At 43.4% G+C, this 14,585-nt stretch overlaps 1 protein-coding gene across 1 annotated transcript in view; it reads left to right on the top strand.

Moving 5' to 3' along the window:
- LOC146809855 (cytosolic phospholipase A2 gamma-like) overlaps window positions 1–14,585 on the top strand; it is a 596,102-nt gene that overhangs the window by 282,812 nt on the left and 298,705 nt on the right. The window contains exon 8 of the mRNA XM_085616717.1: window positions 8,950–9,090. Within this exon, the coding sequence (XP_085472843.1) occupies window positions 8,950–9,090 (141 nt within the window). The remainder of the gene's footprint in view (window positions 1–8,949; window positions 9,091–14,585) is intronic.

Here is a 14,585-nt window from a genome sequence, read left to right as displayed (position 1 = left end):
CCTGAATCGTCCCAACCCTTTCCTAAGGGTAGTAAGTGATCACCCGTGGGTGGGTCCCTAGATTCATAATGGGGCAAGATTCAGATCGCATACCAGTTCAACTTTGACCATCTGGACACTATGGACTTCGCTTTGGGAATCGAGATTGCTACGGGGAAGATTCCTGCTGCTCCTGGTCTCGTTGTCATGCTGGTCTTCTGCAATGCCTGTGCCCGTGCTCCATACAGGTTCTTCACCAGGCCTGTGAACATCCAAGACATCTAAAGGAATCTCTCTTGGAGTGAAGGAGTCACTCCCCTACATCTGCACTCACCACAATGCAGCTGACTGGTTTGCTGATCCTGGGCTTCCACGGACTACGAAAGGCTCAGCAACACAGGTGGTAGTTCTGCAACTCTCTTGAGGCCTGCACTGTCCTCATACCGAGTTTGAGGCCATTATCCCTCATCGGGACTGTTTAGATTTTTAAATCTAAATACCACCGTACTTATTTGTTAATATTATTTTGAGAATATAGTTTTGTATTTTAATTATAGTAATATTTGTAGTAATTTATAATATGTATTAAACACTGAAATACATATTTAATTTATTTAATATATTTAATTTTATTTAACAATAAATTGCTTTTTTTATATTTACATATTTATATGTTTTGTTATTTAGTATGCTTTTTACATTATTTTATTTTGTTCAAGTTATTTAGTCGGTTTCTAATGTTGCACTGACTGGACTGGGACTAGTAAATTTGACCCTTCTGCAATCAACACTTTCCCTACTCTTACACTGACTGTAGTGGGAATAGTACATTTTACCTACGCAATCTAACACTTTCGATACTATTGCATTGACTGGAGTGGGAATAATACATTTGAACCCTCTACAATCCAACGCTTTCCCTACTATTGCTCTGACTGGAGTGAGAATAGTACGTTTTACCCTTCTGAAATCCAACACATTCCCTACTATTGCACTAGCCTGAGTGAGAATAGTACATTTTAACCCCACCACAATCCAAAACTTTACCTAATCTTTCACTTGCTGGAGTGGGAGAAGTACATTGTACCCCTTTATAATGCAACAGTTTCACTAGTGTTATCCCTCCTAAGTCCAACCCTTTGCTTACTCTTGTATTAATATGTAGTGGAAATAGTATATGCATTAATTGTATAATATTTATAATAAATATTTTTTAATATGTAATATATTTTTAGTACATTTTCTGTTTGCCTAATATTTTATTTGTGTTTAAAATGCTTTGTTTCTTTTATTATCTATGTTATTAGATACATATATATATTACATTAAAAAAATATTAAATTATACTATACATTGACATTATTAATTTAATAATATTTTTAAATTAGATATATGCAATACATTTATGTATATATACATTAATATATGTGTGTTTTAGTTTAAAAAAATAATTATAATCATAATTTCTTTTAAAAACATTAAATATATTTTATTTTTGTTATATCGGTGTTATTAAGGACTTACACCTGCCTGACACCAACACGGAAACAGGACCAACCAACCTCATATCGGTTTCATCCTGCTCTCAGTTTTCTCCCTCCTCTTCCTTGTCCTTCCATTGCTCTGGTGTTGTTCTTCTTCCTGTTCCTGTTATAAGTCTTCAATTTTTGGGTTCTTTGGTCCTCCTAGTCCTCATCATGGCTTTGGTCTGACTAGCTTTTGTCACCCTGATCCTGGTTTCCTGAATCTGATGCTCTTGGTTCTAGTCATTACTCAACCTTGACTTACTGGCCCTGCTACTGGCCTTCCCTTCTAGTGGCCCTTCCTGGTCCTCCTGATCCTGGTTTTACTGATTCTCCCCACCCTGATGCTTTTGGTCTTCTTGGTCATGCTCCTCCTGGTCCTGTTGTCCTTTTCATCATCTGTGTGGTATGCCTAGTTATCCTAGTTTACATCATCCTGATTCTCCTTGCCCTGGACTCTTTCTACCTGGTATCGCATTCACTTTTCCTGTTCCTCCTTTTAGGCCCCTTTGGTTTGGACCTGCTCATTTTGGTCCTTATCTGTTCCCATTGGTCTTGTGGCTCTGGTTTTTCTGATCCCCCTGATCGTGGCAATGCCAATCCTGCTGGCCCAGTTCTTGGTCCTCCTGCTCCACTTGGTGCTTCAGGTCCTGGTCCCCTTAGTTCTGACCACCTGGTCATACTACCCCTGTCCCTGCATATCCTGATCCTTCTAGTCACCCAATACTGCTCCATCTAGTTCCTAATTCTGATCTGGCTAGTTCTCCTCTATCTTGTCATGATACTCTTGGCCCATTTGCTGCTTGTCAAGCTGGGTATGCACTAACTCGTCCACTTTGTACTGATCCTAATTGTTAAGGTCATCCTAGTCTTAGCATCTTGGCTTGATCATCCCTGGTCCTTCTTGCTACTGTCATCCTGACCTCCATTTTCATGGTCCTCCTTTTTGTCTTGGCCTTCCTTACTCTGATATGGTAGATCTGTATTATACTGGGCTTTTCTGGTCCCCATGAATGTGGTTCTCCTAGTCTTCCTCACTTTTGGTCTGGTTGGCTCATCACTTATCTTCCTAGTCCTAGTCCTCACAGTCTTTGTTCTCTTCCTGGTTGGTGTTATGCTCACTAGACTTGATCCTCTTGCTTTTGGTGATCTTCGTTTTTGTCTGTGTATTCCTAGACCTCCTTGTCCCGGTACTCCTGGCCATCCTGGTTCTTTGAGGCTCCCTTCTCCTAGCTCATCCTGTTCCTTCTTGGTCCTCTTGACCCTCATTCCATTGACCTAGTCTTTCTGATCCTCTTCACCCTGTTCATCTGATTCCTAGTACACCAGCTGCTAGTCCTGCTTCCCCCTTTAGTCTACCTAGCCTTTTGTGTACCAGTCCTCTTAAGCCTCTGCTTGTTAGCCCTTGTCCTTCTGGCACACAAATCCCTGGTCTGTTCCCTTCTAGAACTGGTCCCAACTCATCCTGGCCATGGTGCTCCTGTTCTTGTTTTTCATAGTCCTTGATTTTCTCATGATTCTGTGCCTATTATTAGCCCTGCACATCTTGGCCAAGGTCCTTATAGTTTGCGTAGGCCTAGTCCTCCTAGACCTGGTCCATGAGTCATGCTAGTCTTGGTTGCCTTGGTCCTAGTCCTCCTGATCCTTCTTGTCCTCTTGTGAAATCCTGTCCCTTCTTGGTTCCCCATTCTTGTTCCATCTTGGATCCGTTCCCTCCTCATCCTCTTGGGCACGGTCACCTTGTCCTGAATCTTCTCACCTAGAACCTCCTAACCCTAGTAGCATAGGCCCTGGTTCTGCTGGCCACTTTGGTCTGTCTGGCCTCCTGTGCCCTGGTCCTTTCAGTCTTAGTCCTTCTGTTTTGGATTTTCCTGGTCCACTTTGTCCTCTTAGTCCTTCTGGTATTGCACCTAATGCTCATGGGCCTCTTAATCCAGGTTCTCCTTGTTGGGTCTTTCTGCACCTGGTCATTTTGGCACTGGTCCTCTAGACCATCATTGTCCCAGTCATCCAGTCCTTCTGACTTTGGTTAGCCTTCTTACATCTGATCCTCCTCACCATGTGTTAAAAATTGGGTTTTTAGTCAGTATGCATGCAATCCAAGCAGGAACCACAGTCCTAGTCAGGGTAAGTCAATCCTAAATTAACCTATGCAGACACTCTGGTATCTTGGCATCAAGCAACAAGTCTTAGCTTAAGAGGTAATTTATAAAGTATTTGTGCAATACTGAAGACACCACAAACAGACTCTGCACCAGTTTAGAAAGAAAGCTATTTTTTGTGATCTAAAAAGACCAAACTTATATAAATTCAAACTGTATAACCAGAGTTATAATTTTTTAAAGAATAAATGTAACTGTAGTGCTTAAAAGCTTAAAGTGCCAACTAGGGATATCTGGTCTTTCTAGAGTGGGGTAAATACAAAAGTTCAGGCTGAACACAATGGAGCGTGTGTTGGATACAGGGACCAGCCTTGGCCTGTTGAAAATCACTTGGGATGCGTCGTCGACAGAGTCACAATGCAAGATACAAAGAGGCGATAAGTCAGCATCGAACCACTGGATCGAAGGCAATGCATCAGTGTTGAACCGCTGAATCGAAGGCGCTGAGCTGCCCAAAGTTGGAGATGCATTGGAAACTGGAGATGATGCTCCACACAGTTGGCAATGCAAGGTCTGCGGTCCATGCAGCAGCATCGATAAGTTAGCATTGAGGGAGATGCACCTGTTTCGATTGGTGCCACGTCGTAGATGCATGAATTTTAGCAGTAGCAGCAGGACTGTATTGTAACCACCTAACAGGGCAAAAATTGCAGCAAGTTAAGTCCAGGTGCTGTGCAACAGGGCGGCACAGTACATCAGAAAAGCAGTTCTTCCAGAGAAGCTGTCCAGTAGAGTAGCATCTCTTGTAGCAGAACAACAGTTCTTCCTCCTGGCAGAGTTCTTCACAGGTCCAGTAGTATAATGAAGGGGTGTGATCAGAGGCCCAGTTCATATACCCAGTGGTGCCTTTGAAGAGAGAGACTCTTCAAAGAGGATGTTTGAAGTGTACTGAGATCCTCTCTTTACCAGCCCTGGCTCCAGAATCACTCCAGGGGGCATTCAGCTTTTTGTGTGGAGACAAGTCACATCCTATTCAGGTGTAGGTTGCGGCTCCTCCCTGCAATCCTGCCCAGGAGGACCCATCAGGAAGTGGATGGTCACTCAGTCACACCTAAGCTCCCTTTGTGTGTGGCTGTCTAGAGAGAGTGCACAAAGTCCAGCTGTCACCCACCTCAGACATGTATTGGAGATAGACTGCAGGCACACAGGCCTAGGATCAGAAAAATACCATCTTTCTTAAGTGACATTTTTGAAATAGTAACAAAAAATTAAACTTTACCAGTAAGGAGAATTTATCATTACCATTCCAGTGATATGAAACCAGGTATTACAGCTTATGAAGTGTAACAATAAAGTCCCATTCTTATCCTGTGAGAGGGGTAGGCCTCACCATCGTGACAAACTAATTTAGATGTTTTTCACTAACTGGACATGTAAAACTTAAAAGTACATGTCCTACCTTGTGATTATTAAGTACGTTTTCCCACGAAGAAAGGTGCACCCTCAAGGCACTCCTTTGATAATGTGCTAGTCCTGGGCCCGATTCACAGAATTAATTTAAGACTAAATCCTAAACTTACTACTTTGTGGTATTCACAGAATGCACTTACTACTTTTGGTATTCACAGACTGCACTTACTACTTTTGGTATTCACAGAATGGATTTACGACTACTAACTTTACGTCCGCACTCGGGCCGGAAATTCTGGCCCGGAGGCGGAGCTTCTGGCCCGGATGCGGGGCTTCCGGGCCGGAGGCGGAGTTTCCGGCCCGGAGGTGGAGATTTCGGCCATGGCTAAATCTCCGCCACTGGCCGGAATCCCCACCTCCGGGCCGGAAGCTCCGCCTCCGGCCCGGAAGCCCCGCCACCGGGCCGGAAGCTCCGCACTCGGGCCGGATTTTCCGGCCCGAGTGCGGAAGTAAAGTTAGTAGTCGTAAATCTCTGTGCAACTTAATGTTAAGTAATCACCAGAATCGGAATTGAACAGGGGTGCCACTATCATTATCCTGCGTACTGGCAGGAGGTGATACCCACTGGCACCCAAATAATAAGGAGTGAGAAAACTAAGTTCACAGATTGTTTATGCTCAGGAGTGCGATTGCTAATTTCATTTTTCTACCTTATGATTATACAGCACCCTGCCCTATGGGGTACCTAGGGCCTATTTTAGGGGTGACATATCTGATAAAAGGGGAAGTTACAAGGGGTTTTAAATGGCAAGTTGACATAACAGTGTAAACTGCACAAACAGGCTCTGAAGTGGCAGGCCTGAGCTATGTTTAAAGTGCTACTTGTGTGGGTGGCACGATCACTTATGCAATCCCACTAGTACCCTTTAATTTATAGGTCCTGGGCACATGTAGTGCACTCTACTAGGGACTTATAGATACAATCAATATGCCAATTGTGGATAAGTCAAACAAGCCATGTTTTAGGGGAGAAACACATGCACTTTAGCACTGGTTGGCAGTGGTAAAGTGCTCTGAATTCTAAAGCCAACAAACATGAGAAAAGAAAAAGAGGAGGAGGAAGGAAAAACGTTTGGGACGACCCTTCAGACAGGGCCATTTTCCAACATGACCCCCCTCCAGTCTAAAGCCAGGGTAGAATAGTCAATACCTTTATGGACTTCCCTACATAGGGCAACAGAACATGGACAATGGCCCATTACTGTGGGGGCCCTTCGTCAGTTCTATGCTTCTCTGAACCCAGTAGGGTCTCTCTGTCTATACTCTCTAGGGCCTTTGAGATGACCCATGGTGAGCCCTTCACCTCACCTGTGGACCCTATCTCTACAGGACCTAACTTTAACTTGTTCACCGATGCATCTCAGTAGGCAGGCAGTACCACCATATCAAACAAAGTAATGTGGCCCACTCTACCCCTAGACCAGACTTCTGTCCCCAACCCAAGGAGAATTTGGTCCATAAGGACAACAACCAACAGAGGCCACTGACAGCTGCAAGTGTCAAGGCCATCCAGGAGTCTCTGACCTCTGTGTTTTTTCAAAGTACAAAGTGGGGGGCACTAGCCTCAGACACCTTGCACCCTTGCACCCTTTTCCACATCACCCTCTGCCAATTTTGACGTGGTATCCTGAAAATGGTCCTTCAACCCAGGGTCTGTGCCTGTATGCTGAACATGTGCTGGGCAAGCCAGGACTTCCAGGGCAGTACCACTACCCCCTTAAGGAAGATACACTGTATGGATCATGCAAGAGTGTTCCTAGGACAGGTTCCCAGTCCCCAGTCCCCTGTCCCTGTGAAAGTGCATGGAGCCCTCCCTGGCCAGTAGTGGCCTCACCAGGGTCAGGCTTGGGGTACTCTGTTCTCAGAGCTGGTAACCCCTCGTGCACTGGTCCTCCCACTGTGGACTGTTTCCAAAGCTAACTGTTTCTTGTCCCTGAAAAGTGGTCACTGATTGTTGAATGTATTACACTAGAAAAACGGTCTAGTTTTTGTTGCTTTCCTAATGAGGTCCTGGAAATGACCATCACGTTGGGTGCACACAGAATTGCTATCCTCTTTAGGTGGAAGAAGAAGAATAGCAGTACTAGTTTTTAAAGCAATCCAAGGCAAATATTTATTTTGAAGCATTCTGCCACCCAGCAGGTATCCTGGTGTTGTATTATGCCTCTACAGGCATGTGGTGCCGTGAAGTGAAACATCTGGACCACAACTGACTAGCTGGTGTAGTGTTATTAACTATGATCGAGATTTTTGGGAAAAGCCGTGTTTTTAGGTCTCTCCTGAAGTGAATTAGCTTGCCTGACTGTCTGAGGGCTGTGGGTAGTCCGTTCCAGAGGCAAACTGCCTCAATCATGAAGATCTTCCTCCAAATCTGTTTTTATTAATCTGGACAAGCTTGCCATGCTGGCTGAGGATGAGGGTATGTTTCTTTTGGGGATATACCATATTATTCTTTACTGTAGGGGAGCTGGTCCAAGATGAGTAAGACCCTTGAAATCAATACAGAGAGATTTAAACCTCTCTGTTCCAGTGGCAGCCTGTGTAGATCCTTGATCTGTTTAGGGCCAGCTTGCTGCCACCGTTTGGACTCTCTGTAGTCTCTTAATCAGATATTTCAGGGATCCTACTAACAGGGCATTACAGGAGTCTAGTCGGCTGAGTATTACACTTCTTACCACTAGTGCCCTAGATTGAGTGGGTAGCAGAGGGTATTTCTTGTGCAGTGCTCTGATTAGAGCAAAGCAAGTTCGAACCGTCCTGTTCACATGGCCTTCAAGGCTCAGCTTTTTGTAGAAAGTTACACCAAGTTTCCAAACCATCTCTGATGGCACCAGGGGCTTGTGTGACGGTATGGTCTAAAAATTTGGAGGAAGAGGGGTGGAAAAGTTAGTCACTGGTTGCATAATGAACTGAAGTGAGTTAATGTGAGCCAGGCCACTGTTCTCTGAATGCATTCATGAGAAGTATCCAGTGGCTGGTCTCCTTCCAATGATAAAATCAGTTGGGTGCCGTCTGCATCGTTGACTAAATATATCTTTAAAAATTTAATAATTGGGATCAGTGGACTCATAAATGTTGAATAATATAATACTTGAAGATCCCTGTGGGACATCCTGTTTATTGGTCCTAAATTTGAAGCAGGAAGGAGGAAGAGCTGCAGCCTGTTGTCTGCTAGACTGATAGGACTGCAGCAATTTAGCCACCGTAACCCAAACCCTAAATGTAATTTAAACATTTAGAGAAGAGAGGTAGAACAGAGCCTTTATTTAAGGTTTTAGAACCTGGTTTCGACCACCTCACTTAACTCTCACCCTTCTGTCAGTGTGTCATTCTATGATTGATTTGAACAGCCAGTGTACAGTTCACATACAGTATCAGCTACGTGTTCCAACATCTTTATTCTGTACGCTAGTCAGGGAGGGGGAATCCAGATTGTGTGATATGCCATACTTGTGGATCTGTTGGACTGAATGTTCTAATGCAATGTCATGGTACCTGGTCAATATGTCCTGATCCTATGGCGTGCACAGATCAAGTCCTTGACAGCTGGCAAACCAATAAAACAACATCTTTTGTAAAAGTATGTCGAGCAATCAAATTAATTGAAAAGGTGTAAGCAATTGAACTAAAAAAGTAACTGGGAATCTTTAGAAAATAGTTATGTGTATATTGTCATTTCAGGTTCCACATTTTTTAAATTCAAAGTAGTATTTTTAGAAGTGTTTCTGTACTACATGGATCCAAAAAAATGACATCTTCAGATAATGGCAGTTTCAGTTTAAGATTAATATGGATAATCCTAATCTCTGTGACTATATGTCCCTGGTATGTCCCTCCAACCCAGCACATTCATTACTGTTACTTTTTTTAAACAGAAATTGATTTTGAGTTCACCCCTCATCGGTGTGGATTTCCTGCCAAAGGAATATACGTGGAAACAACACACTATGAAAGCAAATTTGAAAATAAAAAATTAGTTCAAAGATTGCCTGAGCCAGACCTAAGCTATTTACAAGGTAAGTTTGCTACCAATATTTATATAGGCACGTGTAACTAATATTTATTGAGATCATTTAGACCCTGGTGGAAGATCTTTTTATGCTGTAGCGGAATGGAGAAACTGCCTCCTCTGGATAAGACCGTCAACCCTATTTAAAATAATATGCCACAGTGACTGATCATTCTTGATTAAAGTGATTTGACCGCCACAGATGGTGGCAGCCTATTCTTTGTTTTTGTTTCTACGCAATCAACTCCCCCAGAAAGGAAAAGTCAAGAGCCTGGATACACTAGAAGGTGTCTGGGGTCCCCTTGCCTGTATCTGCCATGTTCTTGCCAGTAGAAAAATGACTAAGATGTCAGACTTTCAAGTGGAAGGTGCATGAGGCATAACACTGACTAATATGTAATTTTCACTTAAAATAATAAGTTGGTGCCCTACTTTTTCGGGATGAAACCAACTAAATGGTGCAGTAACAAACTGGGCGCAGATAGAAGGGCAAATGCAAAGACCTACAGTTGGGGATGCCGAATAAAAGAAAAGTATTAAAATTCCAAAAATAATTGAATCAATGGTAGTAAGTAGTAAAATACTTTATTTCGATTGAATTTACAATCATAAAAAGTTCATTTGAAGCTTTACAACATTATAAAAATAAAAATCAGTTTGCCCACTGACTGCTTAAAAAGGGAGGCAATTTACATAAAAACACTGACACTCTAAGAACAACAATAATAGCGCAAATAATCAGTAAAAATTCAGTTTGGTAATGGCTGTTGAGGGAAGCAGACATTTAGGAGTAAACACTAACACTCTATATACAGGAATAATAACCGAATAAGCGGTAAAATCCTAAGAAACATTTGCCGATAGTTGAAAATGAATTTTCAAGCAGGCTTTAAGAAAGCAGGCTACAGTTTTGGCTACATACGGGGTATCTAGATTTTGAAGTGCCAGAAGAGCCGGTCTGCATCTTCTCAGCCCTATATGTCGAAGCAGAGGAACCAGCCAACGTTTCCGCGGGGACTTATAGAAACCGCAGAAAAAGGTTACATGCAAAGTTGACTGGCGAGTAAGACCGTCACAGGGACAGTTTGGTAGTTCCCGTGACCAGTCTAAGGGCACAGGCAATGAAACAAGATGATAAAATAGATCAAACCGAAATCTGGTTAAAACATATCTCTCATAATTTGACAGAAAAAATGACAGATAAAATTGAATGCCATGAGGAAATTGGACCATCGTTAAATGAACGTTTGATTTTTTCACAAGTTCAGAACACAAACGAAGATCACTCAAGTGGTCAGCACATAGCTTTTTCAAAGATTTTCTAGATATGTCCACTAAGGATTCGGGATCAGTAAAATATGCAGAGTGATTCAAATCTGACAAAAATCTCGATACATATAGCAGCCAGGGAATCTTTTTCCAGTAGGACAAAGTGAGACAGTCAGATATTAGTGACCTAGTTAGATGACATTGCTCCTGGGTCCATATACGGTGCCAAAGTAGAATCGGTTGGTAGCTAATGATATCAGTCAGATACTCCCGACCGAGTTCCACATGGGTGCCGAAGGTAGGAGCACTACGAGGGAGGGCTAGTATATATTTCAGAAAGGAGTTTTCTGTAATTTGTAGGTCGTCAGCAGGCACATAGCCCCAGACTCCTGCACCGTATGTTGCCACACTCATACACTTGGCTTGGTAAATCTGCAAGAGCACAGTAGGAGCGGGCTTACCCAATTTCCTGGAAAACGAGGTCAGTGCAGATGTTGTACGTTGAAACTGCAGTTTTTTACTAGATATAGCAGGTTTCCAGGACAGGTGATTGTCAATAAGGATACCTAGATAAGGATAGGTGGTGGCAGTTTCTAATCTGGTCTTCTCGATAAAGAGAGATTTACATTTTTGGGCTCTTTTCCCGATGTTCATAACAAAAGTCTTAGATTTATTGACTTTAAGACCAAGAGAAGACATAAATTCACAGTATTTATCTAGTTGGATCTGGAGTTGATTAGGTGTCCTAGCTAAGATGACCGAATCATCTGCATACAATAATGCAGGAATAGGGCGGGAGCTTATGCAGGGTAGATCTTTGCTGTCAACCAACATCGCTTGCTCCAGTCCGTTAGTATAGATGTTAAATAGGAATGGAGCAAGGACGCATCCCTGCCTTACACCTTTTTCAATATTGAAGGATTCCGTAAGCTCCCCTTTAATACCATATCTCACGCATGCTTTTGCATCCGAGTATAGCTCTCGGAGAAAATTCAGCAGTGCAGGATCTATGCCCAGATTTTTCAAAATCGCCCAAAGCTTGGAGTGGATTACGCAATCGAATGCGGAACTCAAATCCACGTAGACTAGATGAAGTTTACCACCTTTGGCCCCTACATATTTACCTATAAGCAAGGTCAGATTTAAGGCCTGTTCCACAGTGCCCAGGCCCTCCTGGAACCCAAACTGTAGATCAGTTAAGATCTTATTCTCTGTGGCCCAGTCCCTTAAACGCTCCAGAATTAATCTGCCAGCTACCTTGCCTAGGGAATCCAAAAGGGAGATGGGCCTGTAACAGGCTGGATTGTCCCGATCTCCCTTTTTGAAAATGGGCAGAAGCACAGAGGTGGACCAAGAGTCAAAAAGGCCGATCTGGGTAACTGCAGACATGACCTGTGTGACAATTGGAGACCAAAGATCTATGTTGCTCACAAATATGTCTAAGGGGACCCCGTCTGGACCGGGCGCCTTACCGGTCTTTGAGGCGGTCAGTGCTGTGATTATCTCCTCTAGATCGAAATAGAGATCGATGGGAAAGATGTTATTACTAGTAGGAGCTTCCGCCTCTGGTCTGGGGGCCTCAGTTATCACGGGGTTATCCGCGAAGATCTGCGAGTAGTGAGCTACCCATTTGTCAGCAGGTACTGCCACGTCTAGATGCTCTATCGCAGTTTCATCAACTAGGAAAGGGGCCTTGACTGTTCTCCAAAACATGATAGAGTCCTTGGTTAAAGTACTCTGATGTAATTGGGCCCAGAGGTTATTTTTTATTTCCTGTTTGCGTGATTGCTGTGCCATCTTATAATTTTTCCTCAAAGAGGCAATTTGGGGCTTGACCCTAATCTTTTTTTGTAGAGCGTTTTTCAATGCACGCTGCGCTTTGCGGCAGCGGGAATCAAACCACCCTCTTGAATCCTTATCATTGGCAAGAGTCTTATAGGAACAAGTGAGCTCTTGTCTGATGGCTTCTAATATTTTGGTGAAGCTAGAAAGGATCAGCTTGGGGGAGGAAGACGGCTCCAAACACTGATAGATCAGAGGAAGGGTTTTTTGAATAATCTTGCTAGTGATCTCTGTGGGATTGATCGTCGACCACTTGACAGTATAACCATTGATTTTGTTCATCTCCAGAGAATGCTGCGCTAGGAGACTTGTTTTTGGGCAGGCTGAAGGTGGTATATTTAATGCTAAGGTTATGCTATTTGGATAGTGGTCACTTGAAGGATCAGTGCCAGTTGAAAATTGCTTCAATCGGTTTTTTAAGGATTGAGAGCATAAGATAAAATCAATGGTAGTGGAGGCACCTTTACCATGAAAAGTCGGCTTAAACTCTACAGCGGGACACGCTAGGATGTTGGCGAATTCAAGTTCTAATGCAAAAATACAGGTATTTAGTGCTTGACCCACAGCGTTATGGGTGAAGTGGGCCAAGGGGGCATCGTGCTCGTCTGAAAGCCCACAGATACCTTTGTCATATTTGTTACACAGATACACATTGAAGTCCCCACCCCACACAAGATGACAATTTAACTCTTGACTCATAGCTTTTTGATCTTGTAAATACAAAGCAATTTCCGACAAAGATTTTACACAGTCGCTAGGTGAGGAGTTATTATACATATTGATGAGATAATAACTAGAGTTATTGTCTGGAACTATTTTAAGGATTTGGAAAATTGGCGAGACTAACTGAACTTCCATGATAGTAAAAGGAATTAAATTCGAAACATAGATGGCTAAGCCGCCCTTAGGTCTACCATGAGTGGACGGTAAGGGAGGAAGGTGAAATGTTTTAAAACCCTGTATGTGGATAGGGTCAATTGCCCAAGTTTCTTCGAGGCAGATTAACTTAAATTTATTAGTTACTTCCACCCAAGACTGAAGATGGATTTTCGATCTTAAGCCAGCTACGTTCCAGAATATAATTGGAAGATCCTGGGTTGATGTAAAAGTACAATTTGGAAGCTGAAGTTCAGCGGAGGAATGTGAGAGTTGAGATAGGGACTGGGTGGTTATAACTGAAGGAGGAGGATTGGGTTTAGGCTCCCTGGGTTGGGGAGTAATAAATTGTGAATTTGGGAGCAAGTCTGCAGGGGTAGCTGGCATGGTATAACACGCGTTCTGGTGAGGGGAAGATGACTGCTGTTGGACCAGGGTATACTGGGGAGGGAAAGACTCGGACTGGGGACCATACGAAGATGGCGGGAAGGAGCCGGCCCCCCGAGTGATCTTACAGGGGACTTTGAAGTTAGGAGAGACGCTGATGTAACTGCTGTCTATCATAGGTAGAGATGATAGTCAATCCACCATGTCCAGGCATTCATATCTGTTGGATAGTGGTGGACCTCTCCAATTGCTGAAGTAGCCTGGTGGTGGGTTGCTAAGGCCGTGCCCCGACCACTGATTACGGTCTCTAATTCCGCCCCAGTTCCCTACCCTCGTCCAGGACCATGGAGGACCTGCATTACGCCGTGTATTAGGGGGATAGAAGTACGACAAATTATGGGTTGCAATCCCTTCGGTAGAAGATTGGTCACCCCAAGAGCAAACATACTCGACTGTGTTGGGATTTTCAAAGTTTACTATTATACAGTCGCCCTGTATGTTTTTTGGTTGGTTACCTAGCCAAGGCACTCTACGCACTGTAGTAACTCTGTTGTCCATAAAAGTTGGAAGCGGTCTGTTATTGGACAACCAAAAGATTACTTTATTTTTTAGGGACCAAACCGGTTCATCCTGGTTTGGGGGGAGTTCCGGAACCCCAGTCATTATTACTACATAAGGAGAGGCCTCGAGTGGAAGATGGATAGGGGGAATCTTCTTATTACGGTTGTTAGGAATGGTGTTGAAGCCGGTAGCAATGTTGGATTGAACAAGAGCGGGAATAGGGACTATAGAAGAGGGAAGGGAAGGAGGAAGATTTGGTAGAGGAGGTGCTGTTGGGTTAGAATTGGTTACAGAGCGAGGTAGTAACGGGTTAGAAGATTTAGGAGGTGGTTGTGGCTTGATTACAGGTGCGAGGGAATGATGGTGAATAGGCTTCTCAGGGACTTTTTGTTTATTGGTTTTAGAGTTCTGGACGGAGGTTCCTGTTTTTGACGCTTTGGCGTTTGGAGTGTTTAAGGTGATAGGCCTGCCTTTCGCCAAGTTGGAATCCATCTTGTTACCTGTACTTTGGGATAGTACGAGGGACAGTTGAGTAAGTTGAGACTGAACCATGTGTAGGGCCTTTTC

The sequence above is a fragment of the Triturus cristatus genome, chromosome 7 (genome assembly GCF_964204655.1).
Source record: "Triturus cristatus chromosome 7, aTriCri1.1, whole genome shotgun sequence".
Lineage (NCBI taxonomy): Eukaryota > Metazoa > Chordata > Amphibia > Caudata > Salamandridae > Triturus > Triturus cristatus.
This window is presented reverse-complemented; position numbering and strand designations above follow the sequence as displayed.